The 27,393-nt window shown below is 43.6% G+C and overlaps 1 protein-coding gene across 3 annotated transcripts in view; it reads left to right on the plus strand.

Moving 5' to 3' along the window:
* The first annotated feature begins 5,644 nt into the window (after nucleotides 1-5,644).
* LOC132473115 (receptor-type tyrosine-protein phosphatase epsilon-like) overlaps nucleotides 5,645-27,393 on the plus strand; it is a 28,129-nt gene continuing 6,380 nt past the window's right edge. Inside the window, exons 1-15 of one of the 3 annotated variants that reach the window (XM_060073092.1) lie at nucleotides 5,645-6,233; nucleotides 12,177-12,438; nucleotides 17,770-17,841; nucleotides 18,278-18,374; nucleotides 19,129-19,202; nucleotides 19,847-19,983; nucleotides 21,174-21,264; nucleotides 21,582-21,658; nucleotides 21,759-21,795; nucleotides 21,905-22,002; nucleotides 22,998-23,117; nucleotides 24,489-24,649; nucleotides 25,825-25,960; nucleotides 26,723-26,872; nucleotides 27,263-27,356. In XM_060073092.1, coding sequence (XP_059929075.1) covers nucleotides 17,775-17,841; nucleotides 18,278-18,374; nucleotides 19,129-19,202; nucleotides 19,847-19,983; nucleotides 21,174-21,264; nucleotides 21,582-21,658; nucleotides 21,759-21,795; nucleotides 21,905-22,002; nucleotides 22,998-23,117; nucleotides 24,489-24,649; nucleotides 25,825-25,960; nucleotides 26,723-26,872; nucleotides 27,263-27,356 — 1,339 coding nt within the window. In that variant the 5' untranslated portion in view covers nucleotides 5,645-6,233; nucleotides 12,177-12,438; nucleotides 17,770-17,774. Of the gene's footprint in view, nucleotides 6,234-12,176; nucleotides 12,439-17,769; nucleotides 17,842-18,277; nucleotides 18,375-18,828; nucleotides 18,995-19,128; nucleotides 19,203-19,846; nucleotides 19,984-21,173; nucleotides 21,265-21,581; nucleotides 21,659-21,758; nucleotides 21,796-21,904; nucleotides 22,003-22,997; nucleotides 23,118-24,485; nucleotides 24,650-25,824; nucleotides 25,961-26,722; nucleotides 26,873-27,262; nucleotides 27,357-27,393 lie in introns of those variants that run through there. The other 2 variants (XM_060073091.1, XM_060073093.1) reach the window with 2 other exon arrangements.

The following is a 27,393-nucleotide window of genomic DNA, read 5'->3' on the forward strand; positions in this document are numbered from 1 at the left end:
TTCGTCAGCGGGGGGATCAGACAAGAGGAGCTACATGACTGAGAGAAGTGAGAAAGCAAGGAGAGAGACAAGAGATAACACAGAGAGAGACACTGGGGGAGAGAGAGAGAGAGAGAGAGAGAGAGAGAGAGAGAGAGAGAGAGAGAGAGAGAGAGAGAGAGAGAGAGAGAGAGAGAGAGAGAGAGAGAGAGAGAGAGAGAGAGAGAGAGAGGGAGGGAGAGAGTACGAGACGTCGTACCAATTAGGAACTGGGGAGTGTTCTTAAGTAAAGCAAAAAATAGCAAGGGTATGTAATTAGCTCATCCATCAGCTGACTTGTTGCCATCGACGACCGCCTGTGAACACTTTGATTGGCTGGTGTGAAGAAACGCCCCCAACGTCACCATTGGTGTGGGCCTAAAAATTCTCGATTACCCAATTCGGCTCATCGTCAACATCCCAATTTAGCGAAACATGAGAAGTTTGGAGTACTTGTGGGGACACGATGAGTGTGTCCAACATCTTCATGAAAGAATGATAGATGTATCAGGCGAAGCAGTAGCACATCCTTAACACGCGGCACTGCGTTGAGAACGTGACTGGAAAGGTGCAGGAGAGGGGACAGGCTCCGGCCTGTGCTGCAGTGTTATGTACCACAGGGTCGATGCAGGGCGAATACATAATGGCTGCAATGATTCAGGTTGCGGCGCTGTCGCAGGTACGGACGGGGCTGCCGCAGCGAAGAATGTGAGGCATAACTAGTATGTAGCACTGTCTTTGCTCACACATTCGCTCTCGTGTCAAAGGGCTCTTCGTTACGTGGAGACATTTTCAAACGCATTTGCGCTCCCAATAAGACGTAAAAATAGACAACGGAGCAGGAAAAACAACGCGCATACAAAATAGAACAGACAGACGCCCCACGCTGCGCTCCCCCTCCTCCCATCCTTGAAGAGAAGTGTACACCAAAGAGGATTGTATTAGTATTCATGCGGTACTCACAGTCTTTAAGAAGCAGCCGGAGAGAAACAGAGATAGAGAGAGCGGAGGAGTTAGAGATGGAAGAGGAGACATAGCTGATGAGGATGTGAGCTTTTGACTATAGGTGTACTGTGGATCTGTATTACTAGACTTCACTAAACTATACTGTACTTTCCTGAATGATATTACACCACACTATATCAACTGTAGTATGTATGATACTATGATATAGGATACCGTACTACACTATACTATACTAACTATATTTTCGATATTTTACAATACTATGATATACTATGTTTACTACACTATAATAAACTATACTGTACCACAATATATATTTGCTATAGGCCTACACAACTGGCTCTACAGGCACACAGGTGTGGTTACATAGATAAGAAAAGGTTTTACTTCATGAGGGGTGTAAAGATGAACATATAGACACACACACACACACACACACACACACACACGCACACGCACACGCACACGCACACACACACACTCAGACACACGAAACACGGGGGCGAGAGAGACGAGGGCGGGGTCCGAGACAGAGAGTGGAGGAAGGTAGAGAGAGAGATAAAGAGAGCCAGAGAGAGGTAGACAGCGAGAGAAAGAGTGGGGGAGAGAACGAGAGAGAGACAAAGAGAGGTAAAGAGTGAGAGAGGGAGCAGTAACGAGCGAGAGAGAGGGTGAGAAAGAGAGCAGTAACGAGAGAGAGAGAGAGAGAGAGAGAGAGAGAGAGAGAGAGAGAGATGTAGAGAGCCAGAGAGAGGAAGAGAGAGAGCCCTGCTGGAGTGTCATGACAAAGTATAAGGTGACAAAAAGAGCACCAAAAATAGGACGTCTCCATGGAGCAGGAGGGCATAAACAAAGCAGGCCTAATTTAGTGAGTCCCTCTGCCAGCGGAGGGACTCACTCCACAGGGCCCGGTGGGCCCCCACAGGCCCACCGGGACCCTGGTGTCCTCCATCCATCCCAGATGACTCCCCGGCCCTGAGAGAGAGAGAGAGGAGAGAGGGACACCTGGTCCCGGAGAGATGAAGAGGGGAGAGAAATCGGCTTCCACAGCGAGGAGAGAGGCAAGGGATTGACCCCACACCAGGGAACATGTATTGTATGTTTATACATTTATAAATACATATGTTGTCTGAAAACACCTAGAAATGGTTTTAATTGTAATTATAATTCATGAATGGCTCATTAAGTATTTTTTAAAAGCCAGATAGACGGGCAGATATCCACGGATATAAAGACATCATGTCCTAGTAGGATTGCAATTTGGTGAGAATTTATAAAAAGGTTACTAGTGGGCTAGGGATAGTATGATCTCTGTTAACATATATATCCATTTAAGTTCAAAGAGACATTTTTGTATCGGAAGAGTTTGTTTGTATTGCGTCTGTCATCCGAGTATAGCCTTGACCAATCACGTTGGAGAAGGCATTGGTTGCATGATGCAGGTCAACAGTTTGGGTGGAGGGCAAGCATTTCAGAACGCACTGAATATTTTGTGACAACGACTAAGCTTTTAATTAGCTTCGATATCAAAACAACTACTAGCGCTCCGACGAGGGAGCCTTTGCAGAAACATTGAAAAGTTTTAAAGGTAAGGTAAAGCAAGTGTTTAAAGGTAATAATAATAAAAAAAGTAATCAGATAATAGACAATTGTTTAGATCAGGATAGGAGTAATAGGGTAAGGGGTTAGTAATAAGGATTGCATGTGTAACTCAAACCCATGCATATGCACCTCTGTCTCGCTAGAACTCTCGACAAGTGATCCTCGACCCCCCTCTAGTTGGCCCTATAGCCACCATATCAGTCAGAGTGATGACCTCTCCCTAAGAAGAGGTGAGAGGGGAACCCACCCAGCAGTGTAACCCTTTTCTGTCCAACACTCTTTTAGCCATACCTGCCTCCAGGAATAGACACTTTAATCACACCTAACCACCTCTCTCTCTCCCTCACTCTCTCCTTCGGTTTTCTTCATGTCTCCCTGTCTCGCCTGCTTTCTCTCCCCCTCTATTTGTCTTCCTCTCTCTCTCTCTCTCTCTCTCTCTCACTCTCTCTCTCTCTCTCTCTCTCTCTCCTCTCTCTCTCTCTCTCTCTCTCTCACTCTCTCGCTCACACTCTGTGTCTACCTCTATATTTCCATCTCTCTTTCTTTCTTTCTCCCCTTCTGTCCCTCTCACTCTCCTTCTCCCCTCTATCCCTCTTTCTATTTCCCTCTCTCACCCTCTTGTTATCTGCCTCCGTTTTTTTCTCTCAGTCTCTCCTCCCCTCTCTCCCTCTGTCTCCCTCTTTCTCCCTTCTCCCCCCCCCCCCCCTGTTATCTCTCTGCTTGTCTCCCCCCCCCCCCCCCCCTCACACAAGCGAGATATCACTGGAATGGATTCCGCCATTTAGTTCAACCTCATGTACTTCCACGCGTTGGCGGGTAACTGCACACTTGTGTTTGGTTCTACGGTTACTGTGTACTCAATATTCAACTGTGTACTCAATATGCAACTGACTTAATAGTGTGTCAATATTTAGTCAGTCAAACAGTGAATTAATATTTGTCGCCTATGCTACAAATGGCCCACAGGGAGGAAGCCTGGTTCAGCTTATGACCGGAGTCTGGGTGAGCAACTCCCAGCTGATAGGTGCTGGGTTCGATTCTCTCATTTCTGAACCTGTAGTCAACCAGCAATATTTCCAAACAACCCTGCTACTTAATTACCTGTGTCTGAATTCACTTGAAGTTGCTTTGAAAGAAGAAGAACATTGTAGATAGTAGAGTTGGTATAAGAATTTCCCTGTTGGAAGGTCTGTGTCAGAGAGAGAGAGAGAGAGAGAGAGAGAGAGAGAGAGAGAGAGAGAGAGAGAGAGACTGAGAGAGAGAGACTGAGAGAGAGAGAGAAGGGGGCATACTGCATTGCATCTCATTACCTTTCTATGACATAAGCCGCACTGCTGTTGTTTCCACAAAGGCACAGCGAGCCATTCTGAAGAGTTATTATTTGGGGGTGAATGGCACTTTAAACAGGAGGAGGGAAGGCTGGCAACACAAGGTGAAATGGTAAAAACCACGGAGAATCCTACGGAAGAAACTCATAGCAACAGAAAATACATCCTGTCTTGAAATTCAAAACTTTATTCACCAAAGGTCAAATGAGGATTTTCAAGGCAGTCTGTTATGTTGAGAATAACAAAGAATAAGGCGGAAAAACTGAGAATATGCTTTGTAGAATATAGGTATGTTCACTTTAAATCCTGTTCCCTGATATAAAATTCCATTGCACCCAGTTACAACATGATTGCATCCTTCCAGCCACCCACCCACACACACACACACACACACACACACACACACACACACACACACACACACACACACACACACACACACACACACACACACACACACACACACACACACACACACACACACATACACACCTTCCCTCTCTCTGATACTATACTGCTCAATTATAGACTGGAGATGTCCTCCAATACAATGCTTGTTTAGAATTACAATAATTGCGGAAAAAGAGAAATGCCCGTTTTAACAACATCGTTACCCATTATTCTAAGTCCAATACTGCCCCCAGGTGACAACATCAGCTTATTGAGGCTACCTGGGCTAATGGAAAACAAACCGAATTCTGATATGAGAAAATATTGATATTCTCCTTGGTATTAATTCCATGTATACACTTATAAATTCTGTTGTGGGGAGTGATTTTCCAATTTGGCCTGGGACGGACAACAATTGTGCGTTTGACCATGTGTAAACTGCATTGCTTTGTCGGGGAGTAAATCGATTCTCATCTTATACAGGTAATAATTTCTACCATATCGGGTACAGGAAAATAAAATGGAGGCAATTCTGCTGCTTGGCAATAGATTGCATCAGATGGATGTTGGCAGACAACCCTGTGGAAAGCATGCAGTATCTAACACAACGCTTCTTGTCCAGAGATGCTGGAGATCTCCTACAATGGATTGAGGCAATTATAGTAGACTACCATCCTCATGTTCCTGTGTATGGTACTACTGTTGCTATTATCAGTAGCCTGTAACATTGCAACGATCAATACTTGACTGGACTTTTATACCAATACTACCACTTACAACTAGTAATACTAGTACTACTAATAGGTCTAGAAGTAGACTACTAAAACCCCTACCATTAATTTGTCCACTTAATTGAAACTACTGTGAACTACATATTCTACCTCTACAAATTATTAATGAAATTGATATTATTATTAATAATAATAATGATAATAATAATAATGATAATAATCGTAACAATAATAGTCATAATAATATGTATATAGCCTATAACTATAATTATAATGATAATTTTCATTAATTTATTATCATTACTCACTCAGTGAATGACTGATGAGTAAGTGAATATTACTATTATGGCATAAATAAGAATAACCAAATATTATAATTAATAATGATAATAATATAATAATATAGATAATAATGATTATGATGATATCTATTCATTTTTTACATATATTTCACACTTGAAACGGTAACATCCTTGCGTTCCATTATTTATTTTTTATAATGCAGCAAACAATTCTGCGAATGAAAACGATAAGCCTGTATGAAACGGTCGTGTTATTTTCAAAGAAGTCGTCTTCGCCAGCAGGTGGCCCTGTTTCGGCCAGAGTGACAGTCAACAACACGCCTTTTCAGGAGAACCGCTGTATTTCTAACTGATATCCAACGTCTGTGTTGGGCCATGGTGTAGGACTCCAATATTATCAAACAGGGTCGATTCTGTTAATAATCAAGGAAAAAATTAATGCATGGCGACTATCGAACAAAATAAAAACACTTCCACACAAATAGGCTATGCACGCAACGCATTCAGCACATTCAACACATCAGCCCTCTCGACCTATCTTCTTCGCCGGACTGAGGGACGCAGTCAGCGTTGCACAGCACACCTGATACATGGTGATGATGTGCGCCCGGGGGAGGGTCTCTCTCTGCTCGTATTCTATCTAAAACAGAGAGGTGTCACTAGAAGACTCCAGCCGCAGCCCACGGAAGGAGAATCTCATCATCCTATTTGCAGAAACAGCATCAATATAGAGGAGCGCTCGGTTTGTTTTTCAGCCAAAGTGACACACATTGCAACCACGCTGTTCGTTTTTTTCCTCGAGAAAAACAGCGCGATCGGAAGAAGCCGGTACCGGTGAATATTCGGTGTGGATAAACAACCATCTGCAGTGTGAAGCGCGGTCGTCTCATGTGATAGTAAGTGCTCACAAACGACACCGCAATGCATTGCATTCCTTTACAGGCGTCTCCCGTTTGTAGGCGTGTATTTACAACCAATATCGTATGCTATTATCTGCCAATAACGATACTCGTGGTACATTTCACGCCGCCGTTTGCACCGAACCCATATCCATATGTCAGCTTATCTTCCGAAAATGTGAATTTATACAGGAACGGTCTTGTTGTTGTCATTACGGAATTTTCCACGCTAGGCAAATTTATTCCAAGGGGGATGGGGGCATTTATTACATTGCCATCCCCAACAGGCCTGCACCAAATATAGGTTAGTAGACCATGCAATAGGCCTACGCGTCACAATTATGCTATGAAACACCGGTCAATTACTCAAATAATATGGTTATTTACTCTATCGACCTTGCAGTCTAGTGATGGGGATGGTGGGGTCGGCTGTTTCACCGGTCTAGACAGGGAATGTCTGGGGGCGAGGCTCGGTGTACAAGCCTGCTATCCTGACCGAATGATACCAGGATAGTAACACAGGGTGGGCATATAGGCAATAAGAGTACCCTGTTACATGCTGTGCCAGCTGCTGGTTGCTATATGCAACTTCCAAATCCAGCTGTTTTTAAATAACAATGTGATAAAGTCAACCAGAGTTGATTGTTATTTGTCTCAAATAGGAGTGTTGATGTGTGAGTGTGTGTGTGTGTGTGTGTGTGTGTGTGTGTGTGTGTGTGTGTGTGTGTGCGTGTGCGTGTGTGTCTGCGTGTGCGTGTGTGTTTGCATGTGTGTGAGAATGGAAATTCACACTTTCACATACATGCAGTGCATGTATGTCTGCACACTGCAGAAAGTGCATTTGGTAATGTGAGTTTGTGTTTGTGTGTGTGTGTGTGTGTCGGTGTTTGTGTGTGTGTTTGCATGTGTGTGAGAATGTACACTGCCACATATAGCTGTGTGTGTGTGTGTGTGTGTGTGTGTGTGTGTGTGTGTGTGTGTGTGTGTGTGTGTGTGTGTGTGTGTGTGTGTGTGTGTGTGTGTGTGTGTGTGTGTGTGGGGACATGCATGGAAAACCTTGACACGTCACTTCTGGAAGTAGAACAATATTAAAATTTGCCATAAATTATCAGCACACAACAACAATATCGCTTTCCCGGCTGTAATTAGATTATGTAATACACCTTGGCCTCATTAGTTGGATCGTAACCAAGGCGATATGCAGTTTTTTAATTGTTTCAGCGTGTGTGGAAGTATGCAGGCCTGCTCATGCCTGAAATCATGACCCTCATACAGAATAACCTCATTCACGGTAGCCTTGAGTTGTGGGCTACGTCTGGCAGTCACATGACCTGCCATGGAGGGATGCTCCATTTAGGATTGCTATACACATGTGGGGTCTGTGGTATAGGAGCAGAATATCATTATGCCCTAATTTCTGCAGTGTACTTAGTGTTTATCCGCATGTATTATTACCGATTGAACTCTGTGGTTAAACTTGATCTTGTGACGCTGTCATGGTTAAGTGGGCCTGTAGTTCACTCCAAAAATTACTAACTATCACTTTAAACAGGTTGGTCAAGGGTATCCCATTTGACAGGATTCTTTATAAACTGATAAAGGCATGTTATGCATTCATCTCATAATCAGTTGCTGGACTCCCAGATGAAAGGTTGTGGTTGCAGTCCCAAAGTTCTATCGTCTGTCTCATCCTTGACCAAGAGTTCCCCCTAACCTTCCTACTTCCTCCTCGATTACCCTTTCTGACTTCACCTTGCTTCCTTTAACTCAAAGGAAAGCTCTGCCAGATGTCTGAACAATAAGGCTATGGTCAAATAGCGGTGCTGGAGCGGCTTCATGGCCAATGTTGTAGTCATATTTCTCTGAGAGCTACTCTAGAGCAAAAAAAAAAACCTTCAATTCCAAAATGAACAAGCTACATTTTGTTATGCAGATTAATTGTTAGCTATAGTTATTATTACAAGTGTTAGTGTATTGGCACCCTGTTAGCTCTGTAAGGCTGTGTTAGCATGAATCCAGAGGCTAGCAGACATTTGACAAACAACTTACTCTACAAGGGTAGCAAAGGGTGTATTCATTGGCAGCAGCATAATGCAGGATGGCAGGAGAACACTCACTGATTATTAAGGCCATTCCGATGTCACTGACATTAAAAGAAACAGAGAAGGGTTTGTCTCATTGCCAAAAGGGACCACTAACAAGTAAAGTTATTCTGCCCTGTTCTTCTGCTCTGTTTTCGTTTTATTTCCCCTGTTATCATTCAAAATGACATCCACCGTTATGCAGTTATGCACACAAACGCTTACGAAGACACAGAGATGCTTATGTAGTTTCTGTCTGAGGTTATAAATAACTGAATTCATTCCTACTTAGCAGGTGGTAGGGGATATAGACATTTGACTGTTTGCTCTGTCTTTTTGGATTGAAATATGGCTTCATCATTCCTTTATGCTCCCACTGTCTCTAATCCATTCATCAACCAATCAATGAATCATCTAATCAAAACATTTAACCATTGAGGAAAAATACCCTTGAGAAGTAATATTCTCAAGGACCAAGTGTGCATGCCATTTCAAGTAAAACATAAATCCAATCGGTCGTACATCAAATTACTAATAATGTAGTGTTCAACATGTGGAATCTATAGAATATTGTTTAAAAGTGAAACAGTAAAAAACTGAGTAGAGACAAGAGACGAAGAATTGATCCACCTGAGCGGACTCTCAGGTGTGATGTCACTAACGGGTAGATTTTGCAATGGATTGTTATGTCTAATCTGCCTCCCAGCTGGTGGTTCAATAATGAGGTAAATGGGGATCAAAGGAGATGTTTCTAGGTGGTCAGCGCTCCATGCTTTGATGTCCTTTGTTCACTGCTGAGTAATGTCAGCACCTCACAACCTCATGGACAGAGTGCACACAGTTTCTCCTCTCAGAGGGCCTGCTCCTTCTCTTCTGTCTCTTCTTGTTCTTCATCTTATCTTCATCATCATCATCATTAGCATCACCAAAAACCAAGATAATCCTCATCAATCACATAATCATCAGCATCATTATCCTCAAAACCAGCTTGTCTTCATCTTCACCATCTTCATCATCTCTACACCATTGTAGTTGTAGTTGTTGTGTAGTAGCGATTGGTAGTGGTAGTAGTAAAAGTTACAAGCCCTGACAGCATAACAGGTACGGCCCTCAGAGGCTATGCTGATCAGCGAGCAGAGTTCTTCAGTGACCTGTCCTGTTGTTCATGTTCACAAATGACTTTGCGACAACAAACCGTACCAAACGTATTGATACGTTTGTTGACCACAAGATCATCGTGGGCCAGCGACCAGTGAGCCAGAGACGAGGTTGATATCCTGGATGCAGAATGTCAAGAAAACCAACCCATCTCTCCACGTCAGCGAGACAAAGGACAGGGGTGTGGATGAAGGAGTGTGCGGCAGGGGGAGCATGCACCCCCCTCGTCAACATCACTAGAAATGTGCTGGGAAGGGGCAGCTGCTTCAGGTTCCATGGGGTGCACATCCACATCGACATCACCCGCTCTGCCCCAACACAGACAAGATGGTCAAAATCAGCTCGGAGACGTCTCTTCTTCCAGACGTGACCAAAGAAGTTTTGGTATGGACCGAGTCATCCTCCCAAACTTTTACAGGTGTGCTATTTAGAGCACTCTGTCTGGCTTCATCGCAGTGTGGTACAGGCTATGCACAGGCAAGGACTGTGAGGTCTGGGATGACGGGATCGCTGAACACATCATGGGCAGACAGCTCCTAGCCCCGGAGGACATCCACCGCCCTGAGCTGCCTCAGGTGGGCTCTGAGGATTATTAAGGACTCCTACCACCCAGCTCATCACCTTTCCCCCTGCTGCCGTCTGGCAGGCGATACTGCGGCGTCTGGTCTCGCTCTGACAGACCGAAGGACAGTTCATATCATGCATCTGACCATAAAAGACCTGAACTAAACTAAACTCTTCATCTATTCATTTGAGCCCTTCAGCTTAAGTTTACTGTGGGTTGAGTGTCAGATTCTGTGATTTAGTTTATCGTTGCATGACCTGCTGCGCAAGAGTTAGTTGAGCTGTGCACTGAGATAGCTCTTTTATTGTAATCGTTCATGCACCACTTTAAATGAAGCCCATATGGTTTAGGTCCTGAGGTCAGATGGAGTATTATCATGAGAGGTTTGTTCTAATGGTCCCCACTGTGTTCTGTCTCTCTTATAGACATCTGAAATGGTTATGAAACCAAAGTCCCAGTGTGAGTTAATTTGGTGGTTTGCTATTGTTGCCAGCTAACCAAGTGCTTTAATCACAGTGACATGTTTAACTAAATCAGCAAACAAATACATTCTCTTAGATGCCAATATTAAGTAGCTGTGTTAAGAGGATAATCTTGGCAAGTTTATTTTCAATATTAGAACAACAAATAGTTTTTTCAAGCGATCATGATCTACTTAAGCATGTATTTTCAGAAGTACTATGTATTTATAATTTATATAAATTAGATGATTAATAATTTACATTATAGTTTAGGACTTTGGTGCCTGACTCTCCCTCCCTTTTCTTTAGGTCTTGCTCTGCTTTTTCTTTTTTAGGTTGTGTTCTTTTATTTGCACACTTCCCCTTGTCTTTGTCTCCTCGTGATTAAACAACATTTTTAGTCCCTCTCTCTCGCTCTCTCTCTCTCGCTCTCTATCACTGCCTCTCTCTCTCTCTGCATTTCTCTCTCTCTCTCTCTCTCTCTCTCTCTCTCTCTATCTCTCTCTCTCTCTCTCTCTCTCTCTCTCTATCTCTGCCAGCCAGACGAGGCCAAAAGTTAACAATCTATAGCTTTGTGTCTGGAGCCCGTAGGCACACTAGAGAGAGAGGAGGGCTTGAAGGGAGAGTGAGAGAGAGAGAGAGAGAGAGAGAGAGAGAGAGAGAGAGAGAGAGAGTGGGAGAACACAGGGCACTGAGACGTGCTTTCATTCTCCTCTATGAGGGCGTCAAGTTTCAAGTCTTTTTTGTCATCTGATGAGCACATTAATATTACACCAGGCAGGGGTCACTAACAGTATTGGAATGTGGGAATTTTAGGCTCCCTCAACAGTGCAAATATGTAACAAACAGTGCAAGAATTATAATAATAAGAATACAAATAATAAACTTTATTTTTGGCAACGTTAAACAAAGTTAACAAAGTGCTTTCACATGCAGAAGAAAAGCAATTAAAAGCAGGGAAACATTAACAAGACAAGCACGAGGTGGTGAGCGGGGGAAGTCAAAATCTTTGTAAAGATGGTTGAAAGGATGGATGTTTCAGCAAGTTAATGAGTCACTGTGAAATATTACACTGCTGTTTTGTTTCCGCCAGTGAGCTTTATGCTCAGGGAGCGCAGTTGGCAAAGTGTTTGTGTTGTCGTGCTTAGTAAGATATAATTGATGTTCTTCTTCCACCGTAATCTATGTGTCTGCCTAACGAAAGAAAAATGCTGCAGCTTCCGACCTCTTCTCACTCAGTGTGTTGAGTTGCAACAGCAAACAGTGTATTTAAACACAGTACAGACCTAGAAGAGTGCCCCTAATTACATCAACACCAAAAAGATCACATCCCCCCACCTCAAGACACACACACGCCTTTATTTCACCCATGTAATTAAATGCAGCACAATTATGTTCTTTGCAGGCACACCGCAGCCAGACTCAGATGTCTCTTCTTGGGGGACTTTTCCCTCTCTTGTTCCCCCCCCCCCCCCCAGCTCTCCCAAAACCATGAGTCATGGAAAGCCCCTCCTTCTCTTCCTCACTAACCCCAAACACACGACTCACAGCTCTGTTTGTAGATCACATCAGATACCTTCCCTCACCCGACCTCATGCAGTGTTCTCCCTCTCTTGTCTCTGTATCTCGCTCTCGCTCTCTCTCTATCTCTCTCCCTGTCTCGCTGTCTTCCCAGATAACATCTGTTGTTCAGCGGAGAGAAAACCCACGTCGCCGAAGACCACCGTTGTCATGACGCCAGACCTGATGCTCTGACAACCTCTGGGCATCAACAGCGGCGGCGACCTCATCCGGATCGGTCGTGGGACGCTTTGCTCCAGCAGCTCTCCCAGAGGCTCTTGGAGGATGTGACTTGGACCTGGTCTTGGAACTGGTCTCGGATGCTATGGACCTTCGGGTCATCTGATACCGGATCACGCTGGCCCACCCTTGGACCCGTAAGTCTTTTTTATGATTAACTCCCCTGCACACACACTCGCACTCGCAATCTCACACACACACACACACACACACACACACACACACACACACACACACACACACACACACACACACACACACACACACACACACACACACACACACACACACACACACACACACAAACCCCAGGTCAATAGCATTTGAACTCAATCATTACAGGGTAATCAATCGAAATACAATCCGTTAATGCAGAATAGTCAAATCACGGACAACCCGTACTATACTAATTACTCTGATGATTTGTTTGACCTCCGTTGAACGACACCATGATTAAAAGCATCATTGAGGCATCCTGATTAAGTGCATCATGGTTCTATGAACAGTGAATGTCCTCCATGGGGAACTGTTTAGAACAACTCTTTATAAACATGTGCTGTTACAACAAGAACCAAACCATCTGCTGCTGTAAGAGACGCGCCGATATTAGCAGCTTGTAGGACTGCAGTGGAAAATATCAGTCTGGCGGACAGCACAGAAAGATAGACGGACAGACAGATAGACATACAGACAAGTAGTCAGTCAGAAAGACAGATTGCCAGCAAGACATTCCAGACAGAGAAAGAGACAACACAGGCAGACAGAAAGCCTAATTAGACAGCAAGCACAGACAGACAGACAGACAGACAGACAGACAGACAGACAGACAGACAGACAGACAGACAGACAGACAGACAGACAGACAGACAGACAGACAGACAGACAGACAGACAGACAGACAGACAGACAGACAGACAGACAGACAGACAGACAGACAGACAGACAGACAGACAGACAGACAGACAGACAGACAGACAGACAGACAGACAGACAGCACCAATAGTCAAACAGACAGGCAGAGTGCACAGCCTCCTCCTCCTCCTCCTCCTCCTCCTCCTCCTCCTCCTCCTCCTCCTCCACTCCCTCATCTCTTCATCCCTCCCTGCTCCCTCTCTTGATTCTATTTAATTCCTTCTCCTCCTTGTCTCCCTTCTGGACCTCAGCCAGCTGACAGCTGAAGTACTTCCTGTTCTTGTTGTCTTGCTCTGGTTTCTTTTTTGGTTCTGTTCTTCTTTATTTGCCCTTTTCCCCTCATCTTTGTCTCCTTGTGATTAAACAACCTTTTTAGTCTCTCTCTCTCTCTCTCTCTCTCTCTCTCTCTCTCTCTCTCTCTCTCTCTCTCTCTCTCTCTCTCTCTCTCTCTCTCTCTCTCTCTCTCTCTTTCTCTTTCTCTCTCTGCAAGATGTATCACCCACTCGACACACACCCAATGGATTTTGCCTCTTTATTGATTTTTAGGTAGTGAGAGTCGAGAGTGGATACAGCAACCCGTTTGACCTATTTTGTTGGCAGTTGGGAGAGACAAATACAATGAAAGGAATATATATTTTTCATTTTTTTATTGTTCCCTGACAAAGGGGGAAAGTATTTCATGTCTCATGGTTCTTTCTTCTGCCTTCACATCGACATCAAAGGTGTCAATCCATTGAGTGTAAATAATTAACCTCTATACGATCAGTTTAGTAAGTCCTTGTAAATCTTTGTAAGCCCACGTTTATGACTCAGGTAGGATTAAGTGTGCTAAGGAAAGTGGTCATGAATCTTAAAAATGAATAAATTCTCGAGGAATGTCCATGGCATGCACCCTTGATATTATATAGCTATATTTAGTGGTAGAAATGAGCGGTGTTATAGGGGAATTCCTTTCAGCCACAAGACATGTTTTTAAATAAGGGGTCAGTAACTTATGGCGGTAGAGCTACACTTGGCTCTTCACACGATTGTCATTACCTGACCACCAAGGCTGTATTGCTTTACCAAAACAAAATAACATTTTACACAAAATATGCTATCAATGTCAGATATCAATTCTACAAAAGCTACATTTTCATTGGACAAGAATTATTAATTTCAAAGGTCAAATTAAACATCCATCATAATACCATGCCTACAATCAAAGTAGATTATAAATGCTAGAAAGGGAAAATGGAATATGAAATTAAATTATGTTCAATTATGTCAAGTAATACAATGTTTTATGGCTCCGCCATGCGAAAGAGTTTCCTCACTGCCCCTGACTTAAATGAACCTAGTGATCCACCTCCACTCAGGTTGAGATTGTTCATGGAGAACGGGAGTGAATCCAAAGTATCCACCCGCTGGCCAATGTCCTCTGGACAATGTTGGCGGTGTCATTGAGTTCTTGTTCTTGAATAATTTACAAATCATGAATTATTCAAATCAATGCAGATCCTTTCCGGGTAAACGTTTAAAAGTCATCGCACAGGTCAACCCATTTGTGTTGCTGCTTCCATTTGTTGACAAGATATTTATTCAGTAGTTATGTTGACGTCGTACACATTATTTATATGTTTATGTGTTAACATGTTTATATGTTAACATCCATGAGCTGAATACAAATGTGTGTGTGTATGTGTGCTGTGTTTTCATTCAAATTGTAATTGTGAAATGTCGTTTTTTGGCCAAAGCAATACATTTATGATTGGGATTAAGATAGGCCTGACTGTTATAAGATCAGATCTCCACTGATTCATTCAGATACACATTGTTAACAGGAAAGTGTATTTATTTTCTAATCTGAATGTTCAATTAAGCTTGGCTAATCAAATATTAGATTAACTAAAGCAAAAACGTTGCTTAAAAAAATATATGTTTCATTTAATGGAGGTAAAGTATGATTAGGGTAAAGGCAGTGGTAGAGCGAATGCCATTTTTACGAGTTCTCGTGAATTCTTAAAGTGTAATTCAACTTCTTTAGTCTGTTTTTTTCTTTACTTTTGATTGTTTAACAAAAATAAAATTGAATTCGGAGAATTGGACCGTTAGGCAAAAATGACTGCATACTGATTTTTAATGGCCTACATTTCTTCATACATCTTTGAAAATACATCTTTACCACAGCTCTGAGATGTTAAGTTGTGTTATGTTGAACATTGAAGTGACTATCTCAAAGCTTTCTTTCTCTTTGACGATACTTTTGGGGATAAGTGATTATTATTCTCAGAGATACAAACAGCAGTGCAGCCACTGACACTGAGTATGTGATATTAATATATTCATTCAACACTGAAAACGCATGGGCTTTCCTCAGTGGGCCACAGGCTCAATCACAATTAATTTACCTAATTTGGCAATAGTGACTCAACAGAAAAGTTTGAATCACTATGAGTCACTTTATACTAATTAAAATTACCACCTTAACAGATCTATTAACTAAATCATGAATGCGTTAACTACTAAACTTTTTACTATTAATTGTTTTCTAGCCTGCTTCTGTCAAAAGTGTAAAGAGAGGAGCACTTGCACTTTTTTCAAGAGAATACATAGAAATCAGTTTTCACCAATTCTTGTCTGGTCGTGATATCATTTGATATCAAGCCGCTCTATGATGATCGATGCATATTATCTCCAACACTGACCTAGATTTCAGCTGTGTGTGTGTGTGTGTGTGTGTGTGTGTGTGTGTGTGTGTGTGTGTGTGTGTGTGTGTGTGTGTGTGTGTGTGTGTGTGTGTGTGTGTGTGTGTGTGTGTGTGTGTGCAGAGCTGCAGGGCAGCTGTCTGTGTGTGTGTGTGTGTGTACGTGCATGTGTGAGTGTTTGGGTACTCACACACGCACTGGCTTGGCAAGGACGTGTGGGTAACAGGTGTGGACTCTGTCAGCTTGTTAACACTCGGGAGAGATCATGCTCCACGTGCACTTCACGTGCACAGTGTGACACATATGCAGCACCGCCAGGGCCCTTGGCTGTGGATGATATGGGCAGGCATCCATTTGTGTGTGTGTGTGTGTGTGTGTGTGTGTGTGTGTGTGTGTGTGTGTGTGTGTGTGTGTGTGTGTGTGTGTGTGTGTGTGTGTGTGTGTGTGTGTGTGTGTGTGTGTGTGTGTGTGTGTGGATAGCTGCCAGGACAAGATGGCGTATGCTTGTTATTAGATATATTGTGTGACTGTATGTATATATATGTTTCTGTCTTAGAACAATGTGTGTGTGCCTTCTATAAAAACCTGGTGTGGTAACCGACTCCATCTTACTACTTTTTAAGTGCAAGTGTGTGTGTGCCAAACATAAATAACTTATGTTGGGAACACACACTTGCACGTTCTGGAATTACTCTTTTTCTTTTCCCAAATAATCTCTGAGCCACAATAAAACGAGACCCTGTTGAGTTTACAAAAAGCCCTAGAAATCTCTCCATTGGAGCATAAAGCCCTAGATCAGCACCGGTTGAGATCATTGGACAATCTGACTCACTCCTTAAGTGATCTAGTGGTCTTCAACAGGAGGAGAGTTCACCTAGAGTGGACAAGAACCTTTGAGCTGGGAGTCAAACACCCTAACCTCTATCTTACACCTTGATAGGCCATGCTTATATGCCTAATCTGCCACATTATTCTGTGATTTACATTTAATCTGGTAGATAGAAGTGTCAAAAAACTGAAACACAGTAAGAATCGTGAAATTATGTATCATGATGAATGATCATTTACAAATACTTAGATGCTAACATGAAAGAGAATAATGAAGATGTATAGAAGCGCAGAGTAAAAGAGAGAGAGAGGAGTTAAGTAACTACTGATGCAGGCAAAAATGATAAAAAATCTGTTTAAACAAATATAACAGAAGCACCAGATTGCTATACCCTCAATGTGATGATACAGTTAATATTACTAACAAATTCATCACAAAAAGTATCCTCTTCCTGAAAATAGCGCAGTCTACCTTTAACACTACATGATGTCAGCAAAAATGCAACATTATTCAGCAGTTTACAAAAATTGATGATTTCTAAAAGGACTTCCTGCATGATGTATTTATAGTCTCCTCCACTGTCTAAAGTCTACTGGGGTTTCTATTGCCGTTAAATCAGAGAAAGAACATAATTTGCAGCCTGATCCTCTATTGATTAATGGTGTATTTATATAGAAGTTAAAACTGCACTGATACCGCAGTTATTGAAGTGTGTGACCAGCTGTGCCCTTCCTGAAAGGAGCCTGCGTTGCAACAAAAACGCTGAGCTCCACAATGCTTGAGGCTTCATCTCCCTCTAGTGGTAGTCATTTAACATTACACCAATCTGTCCAACCATGCTACAATATTTTAGAACCCATGAAAAGGAATGATTATATCTGAAACAAACGCCAGGGGCAAACAAATTAGATTTAAATAATCTGTTGAAGTAGGCGTACTCAATCTAAAAGTCAGCTGTCTTCTTATACTCTATGTACCGGTCGTGGTTTTTCATGTCTATTTTTATATTCTTCATATAGTTTTTTCTCCTGTTTCCATAGTGACCATGGTGTTTTTCCTGATCGGAACCACGAGTGCTTTAAATTACTCCACGCATGAGAACCAGACTACAGGTAAAACATTCTCACAGATTAACCACTCAATGCATTATATCAGCTCATACAGTACATGGACAAGTGATGGAACTTAATATAGGCTATGGAGCACCAAAAAAAAGGGAACCAACCAAAACAAGAAATGTGTTGGAAATAGTCAAATAATAGAAACAAAAGAAACATACAAAATACATAATTTTTAGTGCATAAAGGAATGCACTAAAAAGGTAAGTTCTAAGATAATGTGTTCTAAGGTATGTTCTCAGATAGTATCCTAAATGAAATTGAAAGAACATTATTTTGCCACTTCATTGGTGTAAAAAGTGTCGAAAGTGCATCAAATAATAACCCAGGGTTCCCTAGATGTGTCCAGTATACAGCGAGGATGTGGCGAGGGTTTAGGTACGGGTGGCCACTCTGTTGCTAACATGTCTGCTGTGTGTTTTGTGTGCAGAGAACCCGACGCAGCAAGGGGCCCACGTGCTCCCATCCACGCTGGTCATATCCCTGCTGCTCATCATCCTGGTTCTACTGTCCATCTACTGTCTGAGGTACACACACACACACGCGCGCGCACGCACAGACACACACTGTTCCCCATCCTGGTTCTACTGTCCATCTACGGTCTGAGGTACACACACACACGCGCGCGCGCGCGCACACACAGACACACACTGTTCCTCATCCTGGTTCTACTGTCCATCTACGGTCTGAGGTACACACACGCACGCACTCACGCACACTCACTCGCTCTCATGCACACACAGATACACGCACTGGTCGTAATTTTTGTTCTACTGTCTATCTACTGTCTGAGGTAAACATTAACTTCTGCACACACAAACACATACACCCTTACCCAAGGCCTGACTATCAGGCACCAATATGTGGCACAATCATTCTGTGTGTGTGTTTGTTGGGTTCATGGGGGACACACCCCCATGCACACACTTACACACACAAACACATAAACAGACATAGTGGGGGGGGGGGGGGGGGGGGGGGGGGGTGCAGTGTTGAGGGAAGTGTTACAAAACAAAGTGGATTGTGGGTAGACAGCTGGTCAGACCTGTGTTAAGGTCCTCTTCACACAGTCTGACCAGCAAACACACACAACCAGGGTCACTCTTCTACTTTCAATGAGGAAAAACAACTTTGTCCCTCTCAGATGGTACATGTCTTGTTGGATTCTCCTTTGTTTTTTGTGTCCTTAATTGTTTTATGTTATTGTGTTGCTACAAATGGGACCTATTTCATTGAGGGTGTGTAGAATTCTTGAAATATTATTTATTATTTTATGAATAGGTTTAAAAACCATCGCAAAGCTCTCGTCACGTCGGTGGATAAGAAGATTCCAAATGGCTTCTTGGACGAACAAGGTATGTTTGTTTGAAGACACTCAGATCTAACTTATTTTATAAAATAAAATTAATCTCAGAAACAACCCTCGGAATGTTGTGAAATGTCAGAACCTGTCTTTTCGTTTTAATAGTTTCTCTTCTTTTCGTTTCCCCCTTCTCCCTCCTTGTGTCAGTACCCGAGTTGTCCTAGCGCTTAATTTATTCGGAAAGTAACGCGACACTGAGGTCAAGAGAGGTTTAACGACTTCCACCGGGGTCTACGGGTCAAGGAAACTTTATTTTTTTGCTTTCCCAGCACACAAGAGGCCTTATAAATCCCGGCGCCATAGAAACCTCTCACTCGCAGCGTCGGGGAAAAAAGGGCTAAAATAATAACAGAGAGATGGAATTCACAGTTGAGACATTTTCACACCAAAGCAACAAAAAAGACGACCATTTTCTTTATGGCTGAAGAAATAGTTTGTGTCAGATCCCTCCAATAGCAGGAAGCACTAATGGCCGCCGGGTCTGTTTACGCAGGTGTTGGGGGAGGGGGAGGGGGGAGGGGGGGGCGGGGGTGGAAGGGTTTTCCGTGGGGAGACATTAGCATGCTGACCGTAATGTACTCCTTCCATGTGTGCGGGGGTATTTATGTGTGTGGGTGTCTCCCCGGTGGTCCCCAGGGGAGCAGACGGTGGTGCTCCTGCCCAGGTCCCCCTCCCCGTCCCGGAGGTACTTCCCGATCCCCCTGGACTCCCTGGAGGAAGAGTACCGCGTCCGCTCGGCAGATGACGGCAAGCTCTTCAGAGAGGAGTTCAACGTGGGTCTTCGCGGTTTTGCATGTGCACACGCACACACACGCACACGGACACACACACACACACACATGCACGCATACATTCATATATACCGGTAGAGACACACACACACCTATAGACATGTGCGTAGACACAGACATGTAGACACATGCATCGATAGATACACACAAACATAGACAGAGATACAGATACAGACACGTACATAAGTGCACGTAAACACATACACATACATGTAGACCAGGGGTCCGCAACCTTTTCAACATGCAGTGCCAGTTTGACATTTTCTCGTTAATGGGTGTGCCTTAAGCAACAATATATAAAAAATTAAGCTGAATTATGACACAGCGACCAAAAACATTTGGAAGACCTGGAATTTTACTATTTCCATATAGTCCACAATCATGCATCAACATTTTAATTATTTTTTTGGTTGTTATATTTGCAACAACGGTTTACAAATTATAATTACATATGTCCCATCTTAAAACACCATTTTCAGAAACATATTTGCACTGTGAGAAATGTCAAAAACGAGAACATATGAGAATGCTGGAACCATCCACATCAATATCTTTAAGAAATGTACAGCTTTGTAATACCATGTGAAGGCGATGCATACAGGCCACTTGCAACAATATTTTTAATATTTTCTTCTCTATTACTCACAACATAAGTTAAAAAAATCGGTAGTAATGATCATGCTGCCACATTGTGCTGTGACATTTTTTAATAATAATTATAAAAAAAAATATATATATATTTTCTTTTAAGTGTGCCAATGATTATGCTGCCCCGTGCCAGTGGTGGCACGCGTGCCTAGGGTTGCCGACCCCTGATGTAGACGCATACATGCATGCATACATACATTAACGCACGCAGACATTCATGCATGTAATGCATGCGCAGTTACATATACATGTAGACAGACCCAAAATAGAGTGCATACATGCATACGCATGCATGCGTGCACACACTCAGCTCACACACTGAGCACTAAGCAGCACTGAGCGCAAAGGATTTCAATGTTATTATGAAAGTGTTAATATTATGTGTCTGTTGTGTGGTTCTGTGTCGCATTGTCTCCGATGGAAACGTAAACATCTAGCCCTGACAGGGCTGATCGTGAGAGCTCTAGACACCTGAGCCCTGCCTCCGTGGTCTCCCTCATCAGAGTGTGTTTGTGTGCCCGCAGTCGCTGCCCTGCTACTACCACCACGGCTCCTTTGAAGAGGCGAGCAGGGAGCACAACAGAGAGAAGAACCGATACCCCAACATCTTACCATGTGAGTGACACACTGCGAATGAGCCCCACTATTCCTACCGCTGCTACCAACCATTCCATTCCACTTAAAGAGGAATCAAGCTCTATTTCCTGATGTGTATGCGTGTTTGGAAAAGCTCGACCATTAACATCCTCGGTCTGAGTTGGAGAACGGTAATCCCGTACCAATGACGTAGATGGTCCAACTTTGCCAGGGTTGTCTGTTTGTGGCTGGTCGGAATTCCCGTATGAAGCAGAACTCTCTTGTAGTAGAACAAGAACGTTTTACTGTAGATCTTGTCGAGTAACAGTCCTTTCGTCTCTATCCCCTCTCCTCAGATGACCATTCCAGGGTGATTTTGAGTCACATCGACGGACACTTGCCCTCGGACTACATCAACGCATCCTACATCGACGTGAGTCGACGTTCACTTCAACATCACTTACAAAGTGTCTATTCCCAAATCATTGAGAACGGACTCATTTACAAATCTGCATGTTCTTCCATTTCCCCAGGGTTTTAAAGAGAAGAACAAATTCATTGCAGCCCAAGGTAACGTGTATTAAACATTTGCGTTTCATGTCATACAAACAATTCAAATAAACATATAATTGATTTGAATATGCATAGGGTTCTATTTATTTCGATCTACTGCCCCCAGGCCCAAAGTTTGAGACAGTGGCTGACTTCTGGCGCATGGTGTGGGAGCAGAAGGTGTCTACCATAGTGATGTTAACCAACCTAAAGGAGAGGAAGGAGGTGAGGCTTTGACTTCCTGTAATCTCACATCTCACTTCCTGTCGGTCAGCACTGACACAGAGGAAGCCTTGCTTGTTCCGATCCTATTTACTCGTGTGTTGTTTATCCTACGCTTCTCTACAAAACAAGTTTAAGTGAGGGCCACCCCAGAAGGAGCAGGTAGGGTCAGGGCATCTTGATCAAGGATTCCTACAGGTGGAATGATGCACTTTGCAGTTCAAACATGAACCTTTTTTGTTCAACACCTTAACCAACACTGCCTTCAATCATAAAGATCCCCACAGCCTTAATACAGCACTACTGCCAGCGATGCCTGCGTGTTATTATGTTCTGTAAGCCTCTTGGTATTATTTATTTGACCTCTATACCATCAGAGAAATCCATACACAGTGTCCCGCGGCAGATTAGCTAACGCTTGCTTTAGATTTAGCCACAAAGGTCTTATCAACGGGGAGGAGGGGTTGATGGATCAATAACAGAATAACGGTTGATCAGAATCCTCCGAGGCTCCACGATAATTGGTTTGAGGAATGGAATCTCATTAATGATTTGAAACGTTCCGGGATCTCGCAGACTTACGGGAGTTGGAGCCTGGAACGCTTGATGACTCGTAATAACACGGGAAAGTACAAATTCAGATTTTTCCACACAAGAGTTTCAGTTTCTCTGTTACTCCTCTATGGAAAAATCCAGGAACAGAATTCAAATAAAATGTTTTGTTCTTATTTCTATGAGTCACTATCTTCTACTTACCTGTCCGCTGTGATGCGGGAGTTTGAGCAAAAAGGGTCACCGTGTGTGCTGCCTCTCTATCCTTTCTCTATCTCTCTCTCTCTCTCAATTTCATTATCTCTCTCTATCTGTATCTGTGTCTCTCTCTCCTTCAGGATAAGTGCTACCAGTATTTAAGTGTGTACCCTCTCCATCTCTCTCTCTCTCTTTCCAGGGTAAGTGCTCCACGTACTAAAAGGTGTGTATTTGCTCTCTCCCTCCAGGATAAGTGCTACCAGTACTGGCCCGACCAGGGCTGCTGGATGTATGGGAACATCAGAGTGGCGATGGAGGACTTCACTGTGCTGGTGGACTACACCATCAGGAAGTTCTGTGTTCAGTTTGTAAGTAACACACAGAGTACCTGTCTAGGATCATTATCAATTCATGTATCAATTGTATTTGGGTTAGTCTGTGTTATTTTTATCAATAGTTAGCTGGGAGTTTACGTTTCAAACATTAGCTATTCAAGACTATCCTACCCTCAGTCTCACACTAACTAAGGATAGTCTGGTTTTGGTGTTTTACTCCAAGATTAAATATACTGGGTTTGATCCCCATTATCCACAGTCTAACCTGTGGGCATCCAGAGGATAGGCTGTTGGACTTCAAGCCAAAACGTACAAGGTTTAATCACCAATGTCCACAGTCTAATCTCCACCTGTTCCCTAATGACATGAATCCAAATTCACTGTAAATCGCTTTGAATACATAAAGCATCTTCTAGATGACTTAATAGCAAATGTTAGATACAGAGAGTGATTCCTGCAGCATAATACGTGGCTGCCCCTATATTGTTATGACGAATGCTCGGAATAATCTCAGCCTCATTTGTATTTGAATAAATACATACATATTAATGCTTGAACGCAATCACATGATGTGTTACTTAGTCCGTTTAACATTCTTACAAGCACATCTTCCGGCATGAGCATAACTTCTCAAATTAAACTGTTGGATGCGATTGAACGGCCTCTCGGTTTGAATATGATTTGAATTATTGTGTGTTTCTGAATGGTAAGTGAGCTGAAATCCCTGCGTAAATCTCTGCGGGACGTCCTCAAATGTGTACTCAGTGCTTCCTCTATTAGAGGCATTGCGTTGTGACTCCAACTATCTGAGTCTCTGTGGAGATGGCTGCTGGGAACGCAATCCAATAATCCAGCAAAGTCGCAAACAGCTCTCTCGGAATTCACAGACGTCCAGGGCATGACTAATTTGGCGTCTCGGAGACTTGGAACCGGTTTTCATATGAAATGAATTCCTTAAAGACAGCGTAATGAAATGATTATCTATATTAAGTGGTGCATGTGCACACTAGTTAAGAAACTGGGGGATTTGATTCACAACAAACCTTTAATTTTTTTGACTTTTTCCAGTTTCAGATTTGTCCCTTTCAAAAACCATTAATCAATAATATATTTTTAATTTAAATCTACTATGCTACTTTTGTAAGAGTTTGACATGTCTCTTTTAAAAACTACGCGTCTCATTTAAAACCACAAAATGTCTCTTTTAAAACTACAAAATGTCTCTTTTAAAACTATAATGTGTCACTTTCAAAACTACAATGTGTCTCCTTTAAAACTAAAACAAGTCTATTTTAAAACTGCAACGTGTCTCTTTTAAATCGACCACGTGTCTTCTTTAAAACTACAATGGGTCTGTTTTATACTCCACGGTGTCCCCGTCGTGTGTGTGTCCTCTGACAGCAGGCGGGCGAGGGCACCAGAGCTCCTCGGCTGGTCACCCAGCTCCACTTCACCAGCTGGCCAGACTTCGGGGTGCCGTTCTCCCCCATCGGCATGCTGAAGTTCCTGAAGAAGGTGAAGACGGTGAACCCCTCCTACGCGGGGCCCATGGTGGTGCACTGCAGGTGAGCCCATGGGGGCGGACCGGGGTCAGCTTTTAAATAGGACTCTAGGAATGGTGCCCTGTTTATACAGCAGGCGGAACACGGCAGTGGAGTGATGTGTTGACACACAGGGTCAACTTTAGTCCACTTTAAACACCAAAAACCCTATTTTTGAGAATGGACTATTAATATAGCAGTATACTGAGCTTTACGGCAACCCCTTTTTGGAGGGTAAGGATCATCCTTTCTTTCGCATAGGATCTAGTTTGGTTTCAATATAGTTATTTTGTTTAAAATCACTAGCAGGAAATTAATGAGGTACAAACCTGCAACCCTTTTTTGACGAAATGGAAGAGTCGAAATGGAAGAGCCTGACAATGAGGATCATGTCACTGATTCAAATTGTTGTTGAATTCATTATGTTCATTCAATGGGAAATAATGGTACAAACTAGAGCAGAACATTGGATTAAATTTGTAGATTTAAGGTAGTTAAGTTAACTCAACACTAAAACAGTCCTGTTTGATGAGAGAAGGTTTTTAGGATAGGTACAATGATGTATGAATCCTTACACATCTAAAAGGTAACGGAAAGATCTGCAGTGGGCCCCAGCGTTTGCTGAGACAGGTGGTTGGGGAAAAGGGGCCGTCGTTACTTCACGGGGGCCCCGGCCTCTCTTTTGAAAGGGGCCCGAGTGAGGAATCGGACTTCCCAGGTCTCTGCAGTGTCATTCAGACCAAACGACTCTTGTAAATCGCGTGGCCTCTCAGACTCCCGGCCAAGTCTGAACACATGCCCTACACACAGGAGCTGGGAGGACATGTTGGGGAAAAAGTGTCCATTAAATCACTGAGGTTGAATTTGTTGAAGTTTTACACTGCCTGTTTTACTGTAGTATGTTTCTAGATAATATATAGATTCATATATATACATGATATATATCTATATATCTATATGAATCATGATGATTTGTCTAATGTATTGTATGACTAAATGATGACCAGCGTTTGTTTAGCAGTGTGGAGAAAGTCAGTTCACAAAAGTTAAAACAAACTTTTTCTTCCATGCCGGAACAGTAGGAGCGGAAATCCCATTTCACACCCACATCCACCTGGGGCGGCTTGTGCGGCCCCTGTGCCCCCCGTGTGGGCACACCACTGATTATAACCCTCCCCTGTGTCGGCCCGTGTTCCCAGTGCCGGCGTGGGCCGCACCGGGACCTTCATCGTCATCGACGGCATGGTAGACATGATGCACGAGGAGCAGATGGTGGACGTGTTCGGCTCCGTCAGCAGGATACGAGAGCAGCGCTGCCAGCTCATCCAGACGGACGTAGGTCGGGGGGGGGGGGGGGGGGGGGGGGGTGCAGGTGTGGTGTTGGCGTTGGGGCTGATGGAGCTGACGATGGCGTGGTGGTGGAAGTGATGGTGTGGAGGTGGTGATTGTGTGGGGGTGGGGATGGTGGAGGTGATGATGGTTGGGTGGTGGTGGAGGTGATGATGGTTGGGTGGGGATGGTGGAGGTGATGATGGTTGGGTGGTGGTGGAGGTGATGATGGTTGGGTGGTGGTGGAGGTGATGATGGTTGGGTGGTGGTGGAGGTGATGATGGTTGGGTGGTGGTGGAGGTGATGATGGTTGGGTGGTGGTGGAGGTGATGATGGTTGGGTGGTGGTGGAGGTGATGATGGTTGGGTGGTGGTGGAGGTGATGATGGTTGGGTGGTGGTGGAGGTGATGATGGTTGGGTGGTGGTGGAGGTGATGATGGTTGGGTGGTGGTGGAGGTGATGATGGTTGGGTGGTGGTGGAGGTGATGATGGTTGGGTGGTGGTGGAGGTGATGATGGTTGGGTGGTGGTGGAGGTGATGATGGTTTGGAGGTGATTATGGTGTGGAGGTGGGGATAGTGGAGGGGGTGATAGTGGAGGTTGTGATGGTGTTGAGGTGGTGCACAAGCAAGGACGGAGTGCCCACTCTGATCGTGTTGAACCGGAGGGAAGCAGTGCAGTGTTTGGAACCCAAAGATATTTCCGTCCGTTTTTTATTTTTTCTTCTGTTCTTGTTCTTCTGCTCATGTCCCCCTCCTCCACCCTCCAGATGCAGTACTCCTTCATCTACCAGGCCCTGCTGGAGTACTACCTGTACGGGGACACGGAGCTGGACGTCTGCTCCCTGGAGGGCCACCTCCACCGGCTCCACAACACCCGGGCCCCCAGCGACCGGCTGGGCCTGGAGGAGGAGTTCCGGGTAGGCTGAGGAACTTCCACGTACAAACATGCGTCTTCTTTTTTTCCACCACTAAGAAGTGTTTCATTTCACGCCCCTTTGATTGACAGGCAAGACGGATGTCCTGATTGGTCAGACATTGTCCGGGCGCGTTGTGCAATCATATTTTGCTGATACAGAGATAGATATTCTAACATTGCATTTCCCTCACTAATAGCTGACTGATGGCTAGGCCATTTCTAACAAATAATAACTCAAATAATAGCCCTTAATGCTATTTGGAGCACTTTGAACTGTTAAAACAATATCCTTGATTCTGTCGCTACTGCTTCTCTTTATTGTACCATAGTTATTCAAATAACCCCCCATTAATTGTGTCCATATTATTGAGCTAAATGTCCTTCACCTCAGAAACTGACCAATGTGCGCATCATGAAGGAGAACATGAGGACGGGGAACCTTCCAGCCAACATGAAGAAGAACCGCGTTCTCCAGATCATTCCATGTACGGGTCTAATGTTCTGTTCAACTAAACATCTGAA

The sequence above is a fragment of the Gadus macrocephalus genome, chromosome 15 (assembly GCF_031168955.1).
Source record: "Gadus macrocephalus chromosome 15, ASM3116895v1".
Classification (NCBI taxonomy): Eukaryota; Metazoa; Chordata; class Actinopteri; order Gadiformes; family Gadidae; genus Gadus; species Gadus macrocephalus.